Source organism: Aythya ferina, assembly GCF_964211825.1.
Source record: "Aythya ferina genome assembly, chromosome: 1".
In the NCBI taxonomy this organism is placed as follows: domain Eukaryota; kingdom Metazoa; phylum Chordata; class Aves; order Anseriformes; family Anatidae; genus Aythya; species Aythya ferina.
The window spans coordinates 203889895-203907071 of NC_140296.1; the positions used below are offsets into that span (position 1 = coordinate 203889895).

Sequence of the window (17177 nt, forward strand, 5' to 3'; positions counted from 1 at the left end):
TATAGCTTCATGGGACATTCCCCTACAGCCCCATATACCCCTTGGGCTCTACATCCCCCTTGGGCCCCATAGAACATTCCCCTTCAGCCCTATATACCCCTTGGGCCCCATAGGACATTCCTTTCTAGCCCTTGGGCCCCATATTCCCCTATAGCTTCATGGGACATTCCCCTACAGCCCTATAGGACATTCCCCTTGGGCCCCATTGGCAATTCCCCCACAGACCTATATACCCCTTGAGCCCTATAAGACATTCCCTTATAGCCCCATACACCCCTTGGGCCCCATACACCCCTACAGCTTCATGGGACATTCCCCTACAGCCCCATATACCCCCGCAGCCCCATATACCCCTGCAGCCCCATAGGACATTCCCTTACAGCCCCATACACCCCTTGAGCCCCATATCCCCCTACAACCCCACGAGCCATTCCCCCCACAACTCCATCAGCCCCATATCCCCTTCACAACACCAAACCTCCCCCTAACCCCATTCCCTATACCCAACCTCAACCCCACATCCCCCAACCCCATATCCCCCAACCCATAACCCCAATCAGAGCCGCGGCCCCTTTAAGATCAAGCCCCTCCCCCTTTCCCCCCTTTAGCCCCGCCTCCTCCCCTCCCCTCCGCGCTCTCTGCCGGGCCGCGGGCGCCGACTCCAAGATGGCGGCGGCGGGGCCGGCGGGCCCGGAGAGCCGGGTGCTGGGCTACGGCCTGCACCGCTGGAGCAGCTTCTCCTCCTCATACCTGCCCGAGTGAGCCCGGGAGGGAGCCCGGGAGCTGTGGGGGGACGGGGAAGGGTCGGGGGGATCCGGAGGGATCCGGGGAGTAGGGTACGGCCTGCCCCGGGGGGCTGCGGCCTGGCGGGGGGGGGGGCGCTGAGGGGAGTTTGGGGGCTCTGAGGGGGGAAAAGGGGCGCTGAGGGGAGAAAGGGGGTGAGGGGGGATGGGGGTGAAGGGAGGGGGGGTGGAAGGGGTTTGAGGGGGTTTGTGAGGGGAATATGGGTGGTCTGTGGGGTTTGGGGGGGGTTGTGAGGGAAATAGGGGTGGTATGTGGGGTTTGGGGGGGTTTTAGGGGGGATGGGAGTGCTCTGACGAGGTTTGGGGTTGTGTGTGAGGGAAATGGGGGTGTTCTGTGGGGTTTGGGGGGCTGTGTGTGAAGGAAGGGGTGTTTTGTAGGGTTTTGGGGCTGTGGGTGAGAGGGGGATAAAAAGGGGTTTGTGGGGCTGTGTGTGAGGGAAAGGGGTGGTCTGTGGGGTTTGGGGGGGTTTCTGGGGGGGATGGGGGTGTTTTGTAGGGGTTTGGGGTGGTGGGTGAGAGGGAGGGGGGTGAAAAGGGGTTTTGGGGGGTGTGGGTGAGGGAAATGGGGGTGTTTTGTAGGGTTTTGGGGTTGTGCGTGAGAGAAACGGGGGTAGAAATGTTTTTTGGGAGTTGTTTGTGAGGGAAGGGGGTGTTCTGTGGGGTTTTGGGGATGCGCGTGAGGGAAATAGGGGCATTCTGTGGGGTTTGGGGGGCTGTGTGAGAGGGAGGGGGTGTTTTGTAGGGTTTTGGGCTGTGGGTGAGAGAAAGGGGGATAAAAAGGGGTTTGGGGGCTGTGTGGGAGAGGGATAGGGGGTGTTTTGTGGGGGATGGGGGTGTTCTGTGGGATTTGGGGGGGGTGTGTGGCAGGGAGGGGTGTTTTGTAGGGTTTTGGGGTTGTGGGTGAGAGAAAGGGGATAAAAAGTTTTTTGGGGGGCTGTGTGACAGGGAAGGGGAGTTCAGTAGGGTTTTGGGGGTAGTGTGTGGGGAATGGGGGTGTTCTGTGGGGTTTTGGGGTTGTGGGTGAGAGAGAGGGGGATAAAAAGGATTTTGGGGGGCTGTGTGACAGGGAGGGGGTGTTCAGTAGGGTTTTGGGTGTGTGTGTGAGAGAAAAGGGGGTAAAAAGGTTTTGGGGGGGCTTTGTGTGAGGGGAGGGGTGCGGGAAGGTTTTTGGAAGGCTTTGTGTGGGGAGGGATTTGGGGGGCCTCTATGTGGGAAAAAGGGGTGTTCAGTAGGGTTTTGGGGGGCTGTGTGTGGGAGAAAGGGGGTGGGAAGGTTTTTGGGGGGCTGTGTGTGAAGGAGGGGCTGTTCTGTAGGGTTTTGGGGTTGTGGGTGGGAAGGGGGGGTAAAAAGGTTTTGGGGGGGCTGTGTGTGGGAAAGGGGGGTGTTCAATAAGGTTTTGGGGGACTTTGAAAGGAGGTGTTCAACAGGGTTTTGGGGGGCTGTGTGTGGGGAAGGGGGTGTCCAGAAGGGTTTTGGGGGGTTGTGTGAGATTGGGAGAGGAGCTGGAAAGGTTTTGGGGTGCTGTGTATGGCTCAGTAGGGACACGGGAATATGTGTGAGAGTGAGGGGTGGTAGAAGAGTTTGGGGGGCTGTGTGTGGGGAGGGGTTTTGGGGGCTATGAAAGTTTGGGGGGGGTGATGAAAAGGTTTTGGGGGGTTACGTGGGGGGAAGTAGGAGGCTTTGGGGGAGATTGTGTGAATGGGGAGAGTGTTTAGTAGGATTTGGGGGTCTGTGGGGTGATGGGCAGCTTGGGGGGGGCTGTGTTTGGGGTCAGTGGTGGGGTTGGGGCAGTGTGGTGAGAAATTTGGGGGGGAGCTGTGATTTATGAGGGGTTTTGGGGGAAAGGGGCCACCTGGCGCCCCGCTTGCTGCGATTTTGGGGGATTTAGGGGCAGCCCGGGGTTGTGCTTCGGGTCGATGGCTCAGTGCTGCACTGCGGCCGTGTGCCCACCCTCAGTGGGATCCTCGGCCTCCTGGCAGGGCCTGTTAACTTTCCCTGCTTACTGAAACCAAAATTTGGGATGAAAACAACGCGGTCTGGCCGTTTGGGTTTTGCTGCCCCTTCCCGCAGCCCTTTAGGTCTTGGGGGATTTTTGGGAATACTTCGTTTGGGCACCGTGCTCGCTGCGGGCCGCGGAGCCTCGGCTCACCGAGTTCAATAACCTGGGGTTGAGGTCGCTCTGCCACCCGGGCTCCCCAAGCAGCGGGTAATTTAGCTGTTAATTGTTAATTTCACGGATTATCTCCCTTTGCCAAAAGGAGGTGAAACTTTAACAAAAGTTTTGCTGCCTCAACCCGCAGTGGTTTTATCTTCCCGTACCTTTGCTTCTTTAGATATGAAAACGACCCGAGCTCCTTTCTAATTAATTCTTTTTGGCGATAATGAAGTAATCCTCCTGGCCTTTTTTTTTTTTTTGGTTAAAAAGCTGTTAAAGCATTTTTTTTTCCAGCTCTGCGATCCTGCTTGTAGTTAGAAATTGTTGGCTGCTGAAGGAAGGGTGACAGTCCAGTATCGATCTCCCTGATGCAACACGCAAAGATAACTCTGCTTCTCCTCGATGCTCCTCTCTGAGGCTCCCCTTAGCCCTTTTTGCCACCTTCTTGCGAGGATTTAATGCCCTCGTGGCACCTGCCGTGCAGTCCCGGCGATGCTGGGGCTGTTTTCCAGCTCTCTCTGGGAGAAAGCTTGAATGTGGCTTGAAGGGGAAAGCCTACTAAGGAGTTATGGGGTTTTCACTAAGAATTTAGGGTTTCTACTCTAACCCTAAAGGCTCTCTGGTGGTCCCATACGTAGGAACACGCGACTCTGTTCAGTGTGTGGCCTGCATTGGGAGCTTGCTGCCGTGGTGTTGGGAGTGGAGTGCATTCCCTATGTCAGCCAAGTGTGATTTAAACACGTGTCTTAAACAGTTTGGTGCTTTTAAATGTAAAACCCAAAGCTGAGATAGAAAAATTTTCAGTGCTGCTGTCCGTAGAAGGAACTGGATATCCAGTGTCTGTCTTCTGCGTATGGGATGCTGGGGTGACACTGAAACTTTTCAGAACACCCAAAGTCACCCAATAACTGCAATTCCTCACTAAAAAGCCAACAAACAAAAAACCCACCCTGTTTTTCAGACACCTGTCTCGTTTAGGATCAGCAATCTGTTGATAACCGCCGGTTTTCTGTAAGCAGCCGAGCATTTTCTCGCAGTGAGCATTAATTTTTCTGTTGTGCTTGGTTGGTACAAGGGGACTGGTAAGTGCCCAACCAATTTCTGGCCACGTTAGCAGTGCCACGTTCATCTGCACAGCCCTTTCCACACGTCAGGTGAGGATTGTCCTTCTCCAGTCTGCAGAAGGACAGCCCTAGGGGTTCACAGATGGCTGGAGTTGTCCTCTGCTACCTTGTAGCTACCAGCAGCTACACCGGCTTGGAGAAAGCACTTAAAACTATGTGTGCTGATCTGAATGAGTTGGTCTGATGTCTAATTTAGCCTGAGTTTTGGGGCAAGTTGTTCCTTTAGGAAGAAAACTTGTCCAAGAGCAAATTTGCTCTTCAAACGTGGTGTTTCCAGGGAGCACTCCGTAGCGAGAGGCTTCAGCCTGTCCAGCTTGGAAACCGTTCAGCCCAGCCAGTCGCTGACACTTCCTCATCGGATCTTGCCTTGCTTCTTCATGGTTTCTCCCCAAAATAAAGGAGCCACGTGGGAGACAGCTCCTTTATATCCCACAAGGGACCACCCTGAGGATTTCCCAGCCACCAGCAGTGTGGTCACTTGGTGCAAGCCACGCAAAATTCTGGTGTAGCTCCACGTGCCCTGAGAGAGGCAGACCTGGACTTTATTCCCTTCTCCCTCCTCTGGCTGTCTGCAGAAAGTGATGAGCTCAGGCGCTTCTTTTTTTGGACAGGGAGGGAATAAACAATTTATAGAAGGTAATATAACCCCCGTTCAATCTTCCTTTTTTTGGTAAGGGAGAGGACCAAAAGCTCTCTCTTTGTTTTTGGGGAGAAGCACTCTGTATCCCGATCTTTCCAATACAAAAGATTTTGTACTTGAAATAGAAAAAGATGCTTTTTTGTACTTGCTCCACTTCAAACTCGCTGCTGGTGACTACAAGGAGCGGTGCCGTGCTCCCTGCAGTGGCAATCATGTGCCCTTCTCTGCTGGAAAGTGCCTCAGTGCTCTGTCCTAGGACCACGGCTTTCCAGTGGTTGCATCAGATTCCTGACTCATGGCATCTTGCAGCTGGCAAATGCGTCCAGGTCCTTCTGGCACTTTCACACGGACTAACAAGAGTTTTTTTTTTTAAAAAAAAAAACAAACTGCATTATTCCGGTCATGCAGCTTTGCTAGGAGCTTTCATCCCATTGCCGTTGCTCAGATCTCCAGTCGTTTGGGTCTTCCTGTGTGATACTTCTGTAGAAGAAGGTCAAAACATCTATATATTTATTTATTTTTCTATTTTCAGACTTTTTTTTTTTTTTTTATTGACACTTCTCTAAGTTATTTCTTGTACTCCTAAGACTGTAAGATGGGTTTCGAAGCTGATGATTCAATTTCTCAGCTGATGTTTCAATCCATCACTGGCCCTCTCCTAAAAGTCAGCCACTTTTTTGTTGCAACCCCTTGTTATTTATTTCCCTCTGGACTTCAGCTATTCCAGCAATTCCAGTCTTTTCCAGTGTGACACTTCACGAGGTGCTATATCGAGTGCTGAAGCCTAGATAACTCTTGTTTCTTTCCTAAAAGGCTCACTGGAGAAATAAGGGGAAAGTAAAGCAAGCAAAAGATACTTTGCTTGTCAAATGAGGAGTGACTGGGAGCCTTCCAAAGTGAGAATGCATTTTTTTTCTTTTTCACTAAGTGATGGCAGAAAGTTCCAGCTCAGACAAACCAACCATCCACTGCTGGTTTACCCTGAACCAAGGATGGACTCCCTTGTGTTTCCAAATTGAGAATATTACAGAGCATTAGCGAGCAGGTGCTGAGAATGTGTCTAATAAGCTGCTTTTTGGGAAAGGTCTGTAGGATTTTAAAACAAACAATCAAAACCTGAAAATATCCTGAATTCCAGCTAGCTGTGGCAGGACAAAATGTGAGTTTGAGGCTAGTGGGAGGGGATTGCGAGTCCTCACTCCAAGCAGGTGACAGCGGTGAGTCAGGTCTGTATCTCGTGGCTTCATAAATCTTGTACAGATCTTGTTACAGATCCAGTTCTTGAAGGATCTCGCCCTTGAGCTGAGGTGGGAAATGTCTAACACAAAGGTTGGCTTTTCTGTTCTGTTTTCTGCTTGCCGAGTGCTGGGTCCAGCTTTCCTGGCAGGGCAAACTGCTCCTCGTCCGTTTGCTGAACGCCTTAATGCTGCAGCTTGTTTCTGAAGTACCTCTGGTTACGTAGCCCCGAGGACTTCCACATCAGCTGTAGAACCACAACTTTTGCACCTTTAAGCCTGCATGTCATTTTTTCAACTTAATTTGTCAGCATTTCTGTCTGGAGTTACGTGCTCATGCAGTATTTGCAGTTAATCGATGCTTTTACCAGTTGCTAAAACAGGCTGGGGATGCAAACACTGACTAATGAAGAGAGCTGAGTGGCCCCCATGTCTAGAAACATCCCCAGATCTGCTTCCCTTCAGCATCTATTTGAAAAGTTTTTTCACTTGTGTAGCTTTTTTTTGGATGTTTCTACAAGTTTTCTTTTCCTTCCAGGCGTTTTCCTCCTTGCTTGCATCACGTCTGTAGCCTAGAATTCTCCTCTGCGAGCTGAAATAGAGCACTTCAGATACAAAATATTTCTGCAGGAAATAGTTAACTCCAGGCTGAGTGCACAAATATTGGGTGATTTTCTGTCTGACAGCTCAGTGAAAACGTGATGAGAAAAGAAGATCAGAAGGGTGAAAGTGAAAAATAGCACAAAATGATCAAGTTCATGCCTTACATTGGTGTCAGGAGTCTGATAGCTCTTCGTGGAAGTTTCTTCCCAGGTGAAGGCACAAATGCTGTGTCAGGTGAAGAAATTTTTGTTGAAACACAGCCATTATTTAGGAGGCTGGGCAGTTTTATTCGCTGGCAGAAGGCTGAAGGTAAACTGCTAATTGCCGTGGTCCCACGGTGTGACGAAGCTGGCAGGATCTCTAACGTCCAACCCTGGCATTTTTGGGGAATCATTAAGGTTGTAAGATTTTCATAGGAGGTGTTAACATTGCCGGATTATGGATCATTCGTTCTGTGTATGGCTTATATCCCTCAAGCTTAATGGAAGCTGGCTAGATGGTGATTACTAATTAGTTGCTTAAGGACTAAAACTAGTTGGAGCAGAGCGCATTTTCCTCGTGGTGACTGTTGTTACTGCTGAGACAGCATGTACAGTCTGATTCTTTTTTTTTTGTGGCAAGGAATATAGCTTTGTATTCTGCACATTCATCTTTTTAGCAAATCGCTGTTGAAATGCGCTGTTAACTTTATCACCACGATTGATTTTTATGATGTGATCAAGATCTTTCTGTTGAGGCTAAGTGGTGTATTCAGTACTTAGCTGGAGGTCAAATTTTGTCAGCTTCCAAAGCAAGCCAGTGCTTGATTTATTTTAATTGCATGTTAATATAAACCTCTAATGATAAATGTATATATTTTGACTACAGCCTGTAGAAATTTGTAGGAGCAATGGCTTTTAAGTGTAGCTTGGTCTGAATTCAATAATACAGCTGCTGGGAGGAAAAGGAAGGAGCAGTGAAGACATTGAGTGGTTTGTCACCTTACTTAGTCGCTCTTTTAGCCATTACTTGACACTCAGCACGCATAATCTTGGAGAAATTATTTCCTGGATTGATTTAGGTCGAGGAACACAACCAGGAGTGTGAGTTGAGGACAGCAGCCTGTGTTCCAGGTGGGTTGAGAAGGCTCGCTGTGCCTGGAAAATGGCCTGAAATTGGTGGGGGGTAAAAACTGTGCCTGTCGTTTTGGGTTTGGGTGTGCTCTCCGAACTGATTTTCCTCCCCAGCCTGTGTTTGGTGTTGCTGTCAAGCCCTGGGAGGCAGCCCGAGGTGGAAGGAAAAAAAGCTGGATTAGGTAAATGTGACCCATGAGTAAGGAATTGCTGACTGAGTGCCCGCTCTCCTCTCTCATGATGGAGTGCTGTTGCTGACTTTCGGTTTGTCTTCTAAAAAAACCTGCCGTCTGCTACAGGATTTTGAGACTGCCAAACGTGAAAGGAAGGCTGCTTTGGGAGCTGTCGTGTGCTGGAGCATGGATTCATGTATCGTGCTGCAGAATAAGGAGTTATTCCATAATGCAGCTCCATGGGCAAATGGTTCTGACTTGTAGCACGGCTCCCTGACCAGCCAGTTCTTGAGATCACTCTGTGGTTTGTTGTTTTCCTGGGCCTGGATTTTGTTTTCTGAACTCCCCGAGTTTGAATTAAAATGTCAAAATTTTAATTTTGAAAGGGAAGCTCACCCAGTGGAGGTGTTTCTGCCAGGAACCAGGAGGAATTTTTTATCCAAGTTAGATTAAAAAAAAAAAAAAAAAGTTCTGTGGTTGACCTCAGTTTGGACGTGAGGGGCTTCAGTCTGTTCTGTTGAACGTAGCCTTCTTTAACTTCTTTTACAGGCATCAGTGTTTTGGGTGAACATTTTACTGAGTGTGAAGTTACAGCACTAAGGAGTATTAGAGAAGCATTTATGGCTTCTTTCGTGGCTTTACATCTTTACATGCAGTCAGTCTGGTTTCTGTGGATTCCTCCTTTGGGTGAAAAAGCAAAGTGGCACGTAAAAACATGGCTGCGGTGCTGTGAAATCATGGGAGTCCTGAGCTTGCTTCTTGGCCTTGGTCAGATTTTTCCATACGTGTGTTAGTTTAAGCAGCACCGCTCCCAACAAGGCTGTGTTGCTTTCAGAAGACAGCACAGGGACAGCACAGGGGATTCACCCGGACGCGTGCCTGATGCTGCTGTCCTCCAACCTCCTTGTGTAGCGTTAGTGGGCTTTGCTACCGGTATTTCAGCAAGATTTGGAAAGTGCAAGGTCAGGGACTTCTCTGTTAAATGCCATCAGTAGCAATCTCCATGTTCAAATACCAGCTAAACTGCATTTTCTTAGCAGGGTGCAAGTTTTTTTTAAATTAAAACTAAACTTTGTAATTAAGCAGCAGTGGCTGTTGATATCCTGAACTCCAGCAAATTTTTACTGCAGTGTTTCCTCTATCGACTACAAATCCAATGAGCTGCAGAGCATAATCTCCTCATCTTTGCTGAATATTGAAGGGTAGAGTTTGTGCTATTCTTAGTCTTCTTATCAGGCCTGGGATTTATTTCTGTTCTGGAACCCTCCAGGAACGTCACTGAAGCTGCTTGCACGCTGTGATGCTTTTATTCGTAGTGTGTAGATCACTTAGGAAGCCGGATTTCAAACGTCCTTGAGTCTTAGGTGTGTAGAAACGAGCACCTGAGTATGAGAAGAAATGGTTCCAGCTAGTCTCGTGTGCTAACTACATCAATTCGCTGCCTGGTCAGCTGCAAATAAAATCCTCATGAAACCAGCACTTCATCATAGAGTCGCTGAGGTAGGAAAAGACCAATTCTGACATTCCCAACCTGGAGCCGGGGCCTCTCGCTGCTCAGGAGTTGGGTTGCTCGGTGCCTTGCTGCAGTCAGAAGTTCAGGCTGTGCTGTAGGGTTCTTGAGCACAACTGGAACAGAAATTAATTACTGGGGCACTCGCTGTGCCAATACAGTTGTTAAAATGCTCAGCTCCTGGCGTGCCAGGAGGAAGAACCATCACAGCAGGACGAAGCCACGAGGGGATGCGGGGCGAGGAGGAACGATGGGGATTTCTGTGCCCACATCATTTTGCACTTAAGGAGAGGTTAATTTGTACCAAAGGCCTTCGCCTGTCTTTGTATGGCAATTATAAAGGTATCAGAAGTTTAAAAAAACACTAAACCAACTGATCCTTGAAAGATATAACTGAGAAGCTGATTTTCATGACTATCACACCAGGGCACAGCGGTGCCTGTTTGGCTGTCCAGCACAGCCAGTTGTGATCTGACGAGTGCGTTTCTGTAAGGTGGGTGCTAAATGCAAGTCTTTATACGCTGTACTTGCTTAGCTGCTTTTCTTTTTGACAGAAGTGCATTTGTAATAAATTGCACGCGTTTGTGTAACGGCTGCTGAGAAGATGGAAATAAATTTGAGCATTAAGTTGGCAAACCTCACAACAACATAGTATCTCAGGGTGCGTGCTTAAGTGCACTATTGTCTCGAGCTTCCTTTGACTTACTAAGCAAGAGGTCCTTCCTCAGCTCTTTGTGCTGGGGCTAAGAAATCCTCTGTTAACTGTTTAAACAAAGCCTCAAACAGAAAATACCATTTCTTCACTGTATCCATGTACTACCTAGCAATTGTGCATGATTTACTGTGTTCCAACGCAGAAATTTCCACATCCTCACGCCCTTCTGCCATGTGAGGCAGGGAACTTTCACAACAGAAGGAAAGAAACTTTGCAGTGAAATCTAGGAAGCTTCTTGAAATGCTTTAGGGGGGAGCTTGTAGGTGCACGTTGCTCTTAAAATATCGCAGCAGGGCAGTTTGAAATCAGTGTTAATTAAAAGTTTGTGGGAGCTGCAGTGAGCTGTAGGGAGAAAAATTTCTCAAGTTGTTTCCAGCTCTATGGAATAGGGTTTAGGGCTTCTGGTGGTGGTTTTTGTGTATGTGGGGGGGTTCTTCCTCTTGGTTAAGACAGTTCTAGTGTCTGGGCTGGGCAAGATTGTCTCTGTTGTTGCGTTGTGTTGGCAGGGCTCATGTTCTACGTGGTTGGCCTTGCACATCTCAGTCCTCCATGGACCGGGTGGAAATTTTAGTCCCTGTTCTTAGTTGTTGCACTCTTGCTACTCTGCCCTGGGATGGTTCTAGGAAAAAATAACATAAAAAAGACGCAGGCAACCCTGACGAAAGTACTAAGTCGGATTCCGGTCAGCTGCTCCTTGCTCAGCGCTCCCACCCCTTTTTGCCATGTACCGGCGTGGTGCCTCGTGGTTTTCCAGCAGCGCTACGTCCGCCTTCCACATCCTCATCAGGATGTGTGTGCCCTTTTCTGCCCAGCTGCTCTCTGGCCGTGCCAAGCAAAGCTAACATTTTGAAGTTGTTTATTCTTAAGGACTTCTTTCAAAAGTCATCGGCTTCTTTAATAGAAGCTTCATGAAAATACTCAGGCTGGGTGCAAATTATATCAGCCTAAAGCCTAATTTGCTGCACGTTTTGCAAAGTCACCTCCCTTCTCACCCCCCTTCCTCAAAGGCGAGCTCACCCCTGGTGATTGCCACGTCAGAAACCACCGAGCTTTGCCCAGCAAAGTCCTCTGGAAGCACCAACTGCGGGGACATCGACATAATCCCGGCAGAGATCAGCCCGTGGTTGGTGCAGCGGTTGGTAAACGGAGAATTTATCTGCTTCCAGCAGCTGTGAGAGCAGTGTGTGCATGGGTAATAAAAAGAAACTTCCCCTCGGTTCTTCCAGAAGCGTTTTTCAGCATGGCCTCAACCATCCTCTTCTGTTACTGGGGATGGGAGCGCTTGCAGTAAAACCTGAGACGCGAATAGCCTTGAAGGAAGCTGGCTCAGGGATTTAAGGCACACCCTAATGCCTCCTCACGTGTTCTCGCTGGTGGTGTGCAAATAAAGCTTCTCCCTCTGCGTAGCTTTTGGTTTGGGGTAGGAGTAGCCACGGAGTAGCTGACGTGCCGGGCCAGCCAGTTTCTCCAGAACTCACTCCTCTATGGGGGAGTGGCATTGGGAATTTATGCCAGCAGATCCTATCCTCTTTTTTTTTCCCTATTTTATGCTGGCGCTAACAGTAAGCAGAACTGGAGAGCTGATGTGACTGAAGAAGTTATTTCTGCCAGTCTTTTTTTATGACGGCTGCTGGTGGAGGGAGGGGGAGGATCAAGCACGAGTGGGTGGACTAGTCCCTCTTGGCAGCGTTGTGGATTTATGCTAGACTAGCTCTTGTATCTACAGCTTCTGATTATGAATTATCTCAAACCACATTTAATGAGTTCCCTTTTTTTCCATGGAGAAAGCCGGCACAACGGTACCGGTGCGTGGAGTAGCTCAAGGGCTTACAAATACCTTTTTTTAACGTCTCCTAAAAATGGCGTGGACGGTCGCAGAGTTGGTGGAGTTCTCACTTCTGAAGTTTCTCAGAGGTTTTAATTGAGGTGTCACATCTGGGAAGCCTGCCTCTAGGTGCCGTGTAGGATTTCTGCGGTGTCTGGAGTGAAGGCTTTACGTGGCGAGAGGCATCTGTCCCTAGGAGACGTTCGTTTCTTGCTGTCTCAGGAATGCCTGAACTCCTCCAAGTATTTGAGCCCATAAATTTTCCCGAACCACGATGGTAGATTAACTTTGTGCATACCAAATTCTGTCTTCGATGTTTGTTTAATCCTAATAAACTAACAACCCATGTATTTTTAAACATATTTATAACTTTCTCGATGCTGCTGGCTTTTCTGATTTCAATTTCTTTTTAGCCTTAATTTTGTGAGAGCTACGCTTTCTTCTCTCTGCAGGATTTTTTTTATTTTGTCTGGTTGTCCTCAATGAGCTCCTCGTTGATTGTGGCAAACTGATCTTTGACCCGGAGAAGCAAACAAATCCACTTCTAAAAATACGATCTTTGGGATCTGGCCCAGTTAGAAAATGCCTCTTTCCAGCAGGGCGTTATCTGACCGCGTGACGGTGCCAGCTCCTGCAAATGTTGCTCAATGTATGAAGGGCCTATCCCGTGATGTTTAAACAGATGCAATATAAATAAAACATATCCTATAGGGTGAATTGGCATTTGCATGCTGAGCTGAAGTTTCAAAGAGGAGAAAGCCGGACAGCGTCGTGTTTTTGTCTGCCTTCACGTCCATTAAGTATCAGTATGAGATTCACATCTCCTTCAAATACAGCTTTTTCTCTCTCTCTAGCTATTAAAAGGCATTAAAACCCTTCAAAGTATCATTTCACCTTGCCTGTGGCATGGCATGGCCGTGGGTTTGATTCTTCTTCCAAGCGCTTTTTGGTTTCTGGAGGTGACAGCACTGCGGCTGGCAACTTCTGGTCGAAATCAGCGCGCCTTAGCAGCTTCCAACTTCTCTCCTGGGAGAATTTGTCCCTGCTGGAATTAAGACAGACAGGAGCTGTGTTTTCTTTAGGAGACAAGCTCTTTGTGTTGCAAACTGGATGTTCCCAGCTGGCAGTGTAACGGCCTGACCTTCCCTGTTCTGGGGTTTGAGCAAGAGGGCAGCGCGTGGCCGTAGCTGCTCCCGTGCACGCTCTGTGCATACACGACTCAATCAGCTGGCATTGCTGGTAGGAAGTGCCCCGCTGTGATGGCAGCTAGCTAAAGCAGAAGGGAGGTTGGGTTTTCTTCCAGTGCTGTAAAAAAAAGAAGTCGTGGCTCATGTCCTGCAGAAGGCAGCCGCTGGGTCGATGCTCAGTGGTGAGCCTGTGGTGTGGGACTGCCTGGATCCCGCTGCTGGTGTGGTGATTTTGGGCTGCCTGATGTGGAAAGAGCGAGCTAATTTCTGCCTGGTAACGCTCAACCTCTGACTTAACCTCTTTCCCTTCCTAGCTTTCATACGAGCATTTTCTTTTCCCCCGGTCCTTTGTAGTAATCCAGATGCTTGTGTTCTTTTCCTCCTACACAGCAGATGGAGATGGCATAAGCCTTTTGATGACTGCGTCCTTCTTTTTACATAAGTTTTACGAGCTGGCAAGTTCGTTAGTTGGACTTGGTAGGGCTTTGTAAGCCCTGTCCAGCAGGTGGTGCGTTGTTACCTTGCCAGCAGGGAACAGAATAATTACATATTTTTAGTTTTTTAATTTAGTTTTCAGCTTTTAACTTCTTTTGGAGGTGAACTCGAAGAGCCTTACTGTACTGTTACAGGAAAGAGGAAGGGAGGTCCTTCGTAAGGATTATCCTGATGAATGTGTTTTGTTTTGGCCCAAACACTATTTGGAGTTGGTTAATTACCCCAGCGCTGTGCTATTTCAAGCTGTACGCGGGCAATTAAGGGATTTACTTCGCTAGGTGAAGAGTTAAACTTCAGCTTTCCTGTGTGTTGCTCTAGGCTTGTAGCTCATGAAAAATACATGTTTGAATTTGGCATGAGTTAGACGGTCATCTTCCACACTCCCAACAAAACTTAAGTAGGTTAGCAGCTCGCTCTCCCTGTTCCAGTATTGCCCGTCTAGTAAGGGACGGATTTTGGCTCGCTCACCGCCTTGCTGCTCATCGGTTTTAACCTCATTGAAAAGTTCCTACCCCGTCGAGGTGAATGAGACCGTTTTTTCCACTTCACTGCAGGCTTGGGCCTACGTAAATTCATCTGTTTCACATTTATTTCACAATTTAGATTTTTGTTTCGCAACGTGAGATTCCATTTCCCAACCACATGGCTTGGAGACTTTGTTTTAATGGGTCTGGGAGCAGCGTAGTCTCTGCCCAGCATTTTGGGGAGTTGCATGGGAGTGTTATTGATCTCAGTGTTTGACAGCTCTTACTGGCGATGTAAATACAGTGTGGCAGCTACTTTAAATTACTTCTGGCTTCTCCTTTTTAGGAATATTTTGGTGGACAAGCCTAATGATCAGTCCTCGAGATGGTCTTCTGAAAGCAATTATCCTCCCCAGGTAAGCACCCGAATCTCTGCTCCTGTACAGCTGCCTTGTGCAACTTCAGGTACAATGGATTTTTTATTTTAAATGCAGTCTGCTACTACTTGTACTGGATTCCTTGATAAGTTACGTTCTCTCACTTCAATACACGGTGTTGGTATGTTAGGTATTTACTTTTCCAGCAATCTCTTCACGATCTGTCAAGGAAAGATTTTTGCAGGGGAAGAGCTTCGTGTTTCATCCTTGAAAATCACAGTCACGCTGGAAATAATCCAACCTTACGGTTAGATTAAGCTGCTAATGAGGCGTGCAGGTCCCCCTTTGTTCGTGCTATTGGAGACTGTTGGAGGCTGCTGGCCTTGAGTCCTAGATCTAAGGAGCTTGTATTTGTTTCCCCTAATAGCACGCTTAGAAATGTAGCCTCTGTTAAAAAGAGACATGAATGTCACCTCTGCCGATGGTTAATCGGTGATTATTAAAACAGAATCTGCATTGATTTTTAGCTTCTAATTTGCCTTCTCATTATAATTACATTGTTAGATTATCCAGAAAAATATATTTACCCTTTCACTTAATTTTTTCCCCCCCAATAAATGTGTTACCCTTCTCATTATGGCAGATCTGTGTCTTATCACCCTGGTCCTGTTTGCTTAGCTTCTCCTGTATCTGTTACGCTGGGTGTTTTAAATTTTTTTGTTGAAGTACCGATGCACAGCAGAATGTGTTGGGGGTACCTCTCACACTGAGTTGCTGTGCACAGAACATAAGCACGTTTAATTCAAGTATTCTTCATGAGTTTAGCCCTGGGAATTTTCCTCTAGGTAAATCTTGCTTTTGCTCTGAAGATGTGCTAAAAATCTGTACTCTTCACTGGAAGCTGCAGATCACAGCGGGGTCATCCCATCCAGCTGAAAGGCTTCCTCCCGAATTTTCATGATTGTTTTCTATACTGCTGTTTGTGAAAGTGAGGGTTTTTTTAATATGGGAAGAGAACTATCTTGTCTATACTGTTGGCATGTTTCATAAACCCGCTTGTCAAGGCTGATAATTTTTCACATGCTTTGATCCCCTTGATGCCTGTGTGCATCTACTGCTCTTTTAATTTGATTTTTTTTTTTTAATATAAATATTTTGTTAAACAGCCAGGGAGTTTAAAACTGCTTCAAGCTATGGATTAATCTGTCTAGGAACTATTGATTGCAGGGTAATGGGTTTTGAGCATGTGTTGCATCTCACTGAGCCATCCTTTTAGTTTTTGTGCAGAAAACACGTGTTTCTTAGGGTTTTTTCTTGTGTTCTCAAGGCAAGGTTGGATGTGGTGTAGCTTTAGACTGACCCAAGGTGCGCATAGGTCTGCCTTTTGTTTTTTTGAGGGATCTTAAATGTTTTGTTCTGTTCTTAAACTGATTCTGGACCGGGAATACATCTCTTGTGGCTGGATGCTTTAACATATTCCTGTCCTATGCTTAAAGCTGCCAAGCAGTGATCCAGGTTGTTTCAAGCATGTAGATTAAGTGAGGAATAATCAGAATCACTTAAATACAAACTACATAAACTTGTTCAGGAGAGATCTTCCAGCAAGTTTGTTCATCGAACATGGCATGAATGAAGATGCTATTGCAGATCTACTGAAGCCAGCCCTGCAGAGCTGGGCACTGCCCTGCATGCTAAGCAAGTAATGCAAACCAAGCTTTTGATTGAAGAGTTACGAATGAAATATATATATTTAGATGTATGGGGGATATCCAGATAGCGACAGCTGAGATAAGGCAGTGTCCGTGTTGTATTTTATCTTCTTTAAAGACAAAAACAACAAAAAACCCAGCTGCCTAAGAGGAAAAGATGGTCCTGTTGGATTCCTCTTATTTGACTCTCTGTATCCAGCAGCGAGAATATAAAACACTGCTTAGTTGTCCGTGTATTCAGCAAGCCCAATCTTGAGTGCTGAGAAAGAAGATGTATTTGCAGTGCCTCCTAATATGTATTTTAGTGAATTCTCATGCTTCTCACCTGAGTGTTTCATCACTCGTTTAAAGCAAATTTGCCAGTGTAACTTACCTGTTGTAAAAACAGCTGGGAGGAGGGAACAGGGAATTGAAATTTGCAGAAGCCTTCGTGCAAAGAATGCAGTTTCTGCTGTTCCTGTGCACGTGGAGAAACTGTTCCAAGTTACGTTGTCTCATAGGTGACCAAAGAACTTCACATTTGGTAAGATTTTGCTCATCTTGAGTTTTTGCACCTCTAAACAGTGAAATCTTAAGTTGTTCTTCTCTGAGCAGTGAAAGATTGCCACACTATAATGCAGGTAAAACTTTTATGCAAGCGTTCTGCTTCCTTGTTTTCACAAAAGCTCTAAAGGCAGAATCTCAGCTTGGGAAGCGTCAGCTGAAATAATAATTGACTGAATTATAGTCGTGGTGGGCAGAGAGGCTGGGGTGAGATTAATCGCTTTACGCTAGCAAATGGGTATTTCAGATTCCAGCACTAATAAGTACACACGCACGTTATTTTTTTAATCCCCAAGATAAACAGGGAGCATCCTATGGGAAATGAAGCTGCGAAGCGTTTTATGGCTTTTGTGTTGGCACCGCTCCGTTTCAAAACTGGTCGCTTTTACAGTGACGCACTTGTTACAGCGCGTGGGCGGCCGTAATCGTCTGGGACGGGAAGTGCACAAAAACTCAGCGCCATAAAGCTTGCCTTGTCTCAAAACTTTATTAGCTGAAGCTAAGGCG

The 17177-nt window shown here is 47.2% G+C and overlaps 1 protein-coding gene across 4 annotated transcripts in view; it reads left to right on the forward strand.

The window, feature by feature from the left end:
• Window positions 1-635: 635 nt before the first annotated feature.
• The window catches only part of MKLN1 (muskelin 1), a 93489-nt gene continuing 76947 nt past the window's right edge, over window positions 636-17177 (forward strand). For 2 of the 4 annotated variants that reach the window (XM_084512647.1, XM_084512648.1), the window contains exons 1-2: window positions 636-758; window positions 14388-14457. In XM_084512647.1, coding sequence (XP_084368773.1) covers window positions 667-758; window positions 14388-14457 — 162 coding nt within the window. In that variant the 5' untranslated portion in view covers window positions 636-666. The remainder of the gene's footprint in view (window positions 759-14387; window positions 14458-17177) is intronic. The other 2 variants (XM_084512650.1, XM_084512649.1) reach the window with 2 other exon arrangements.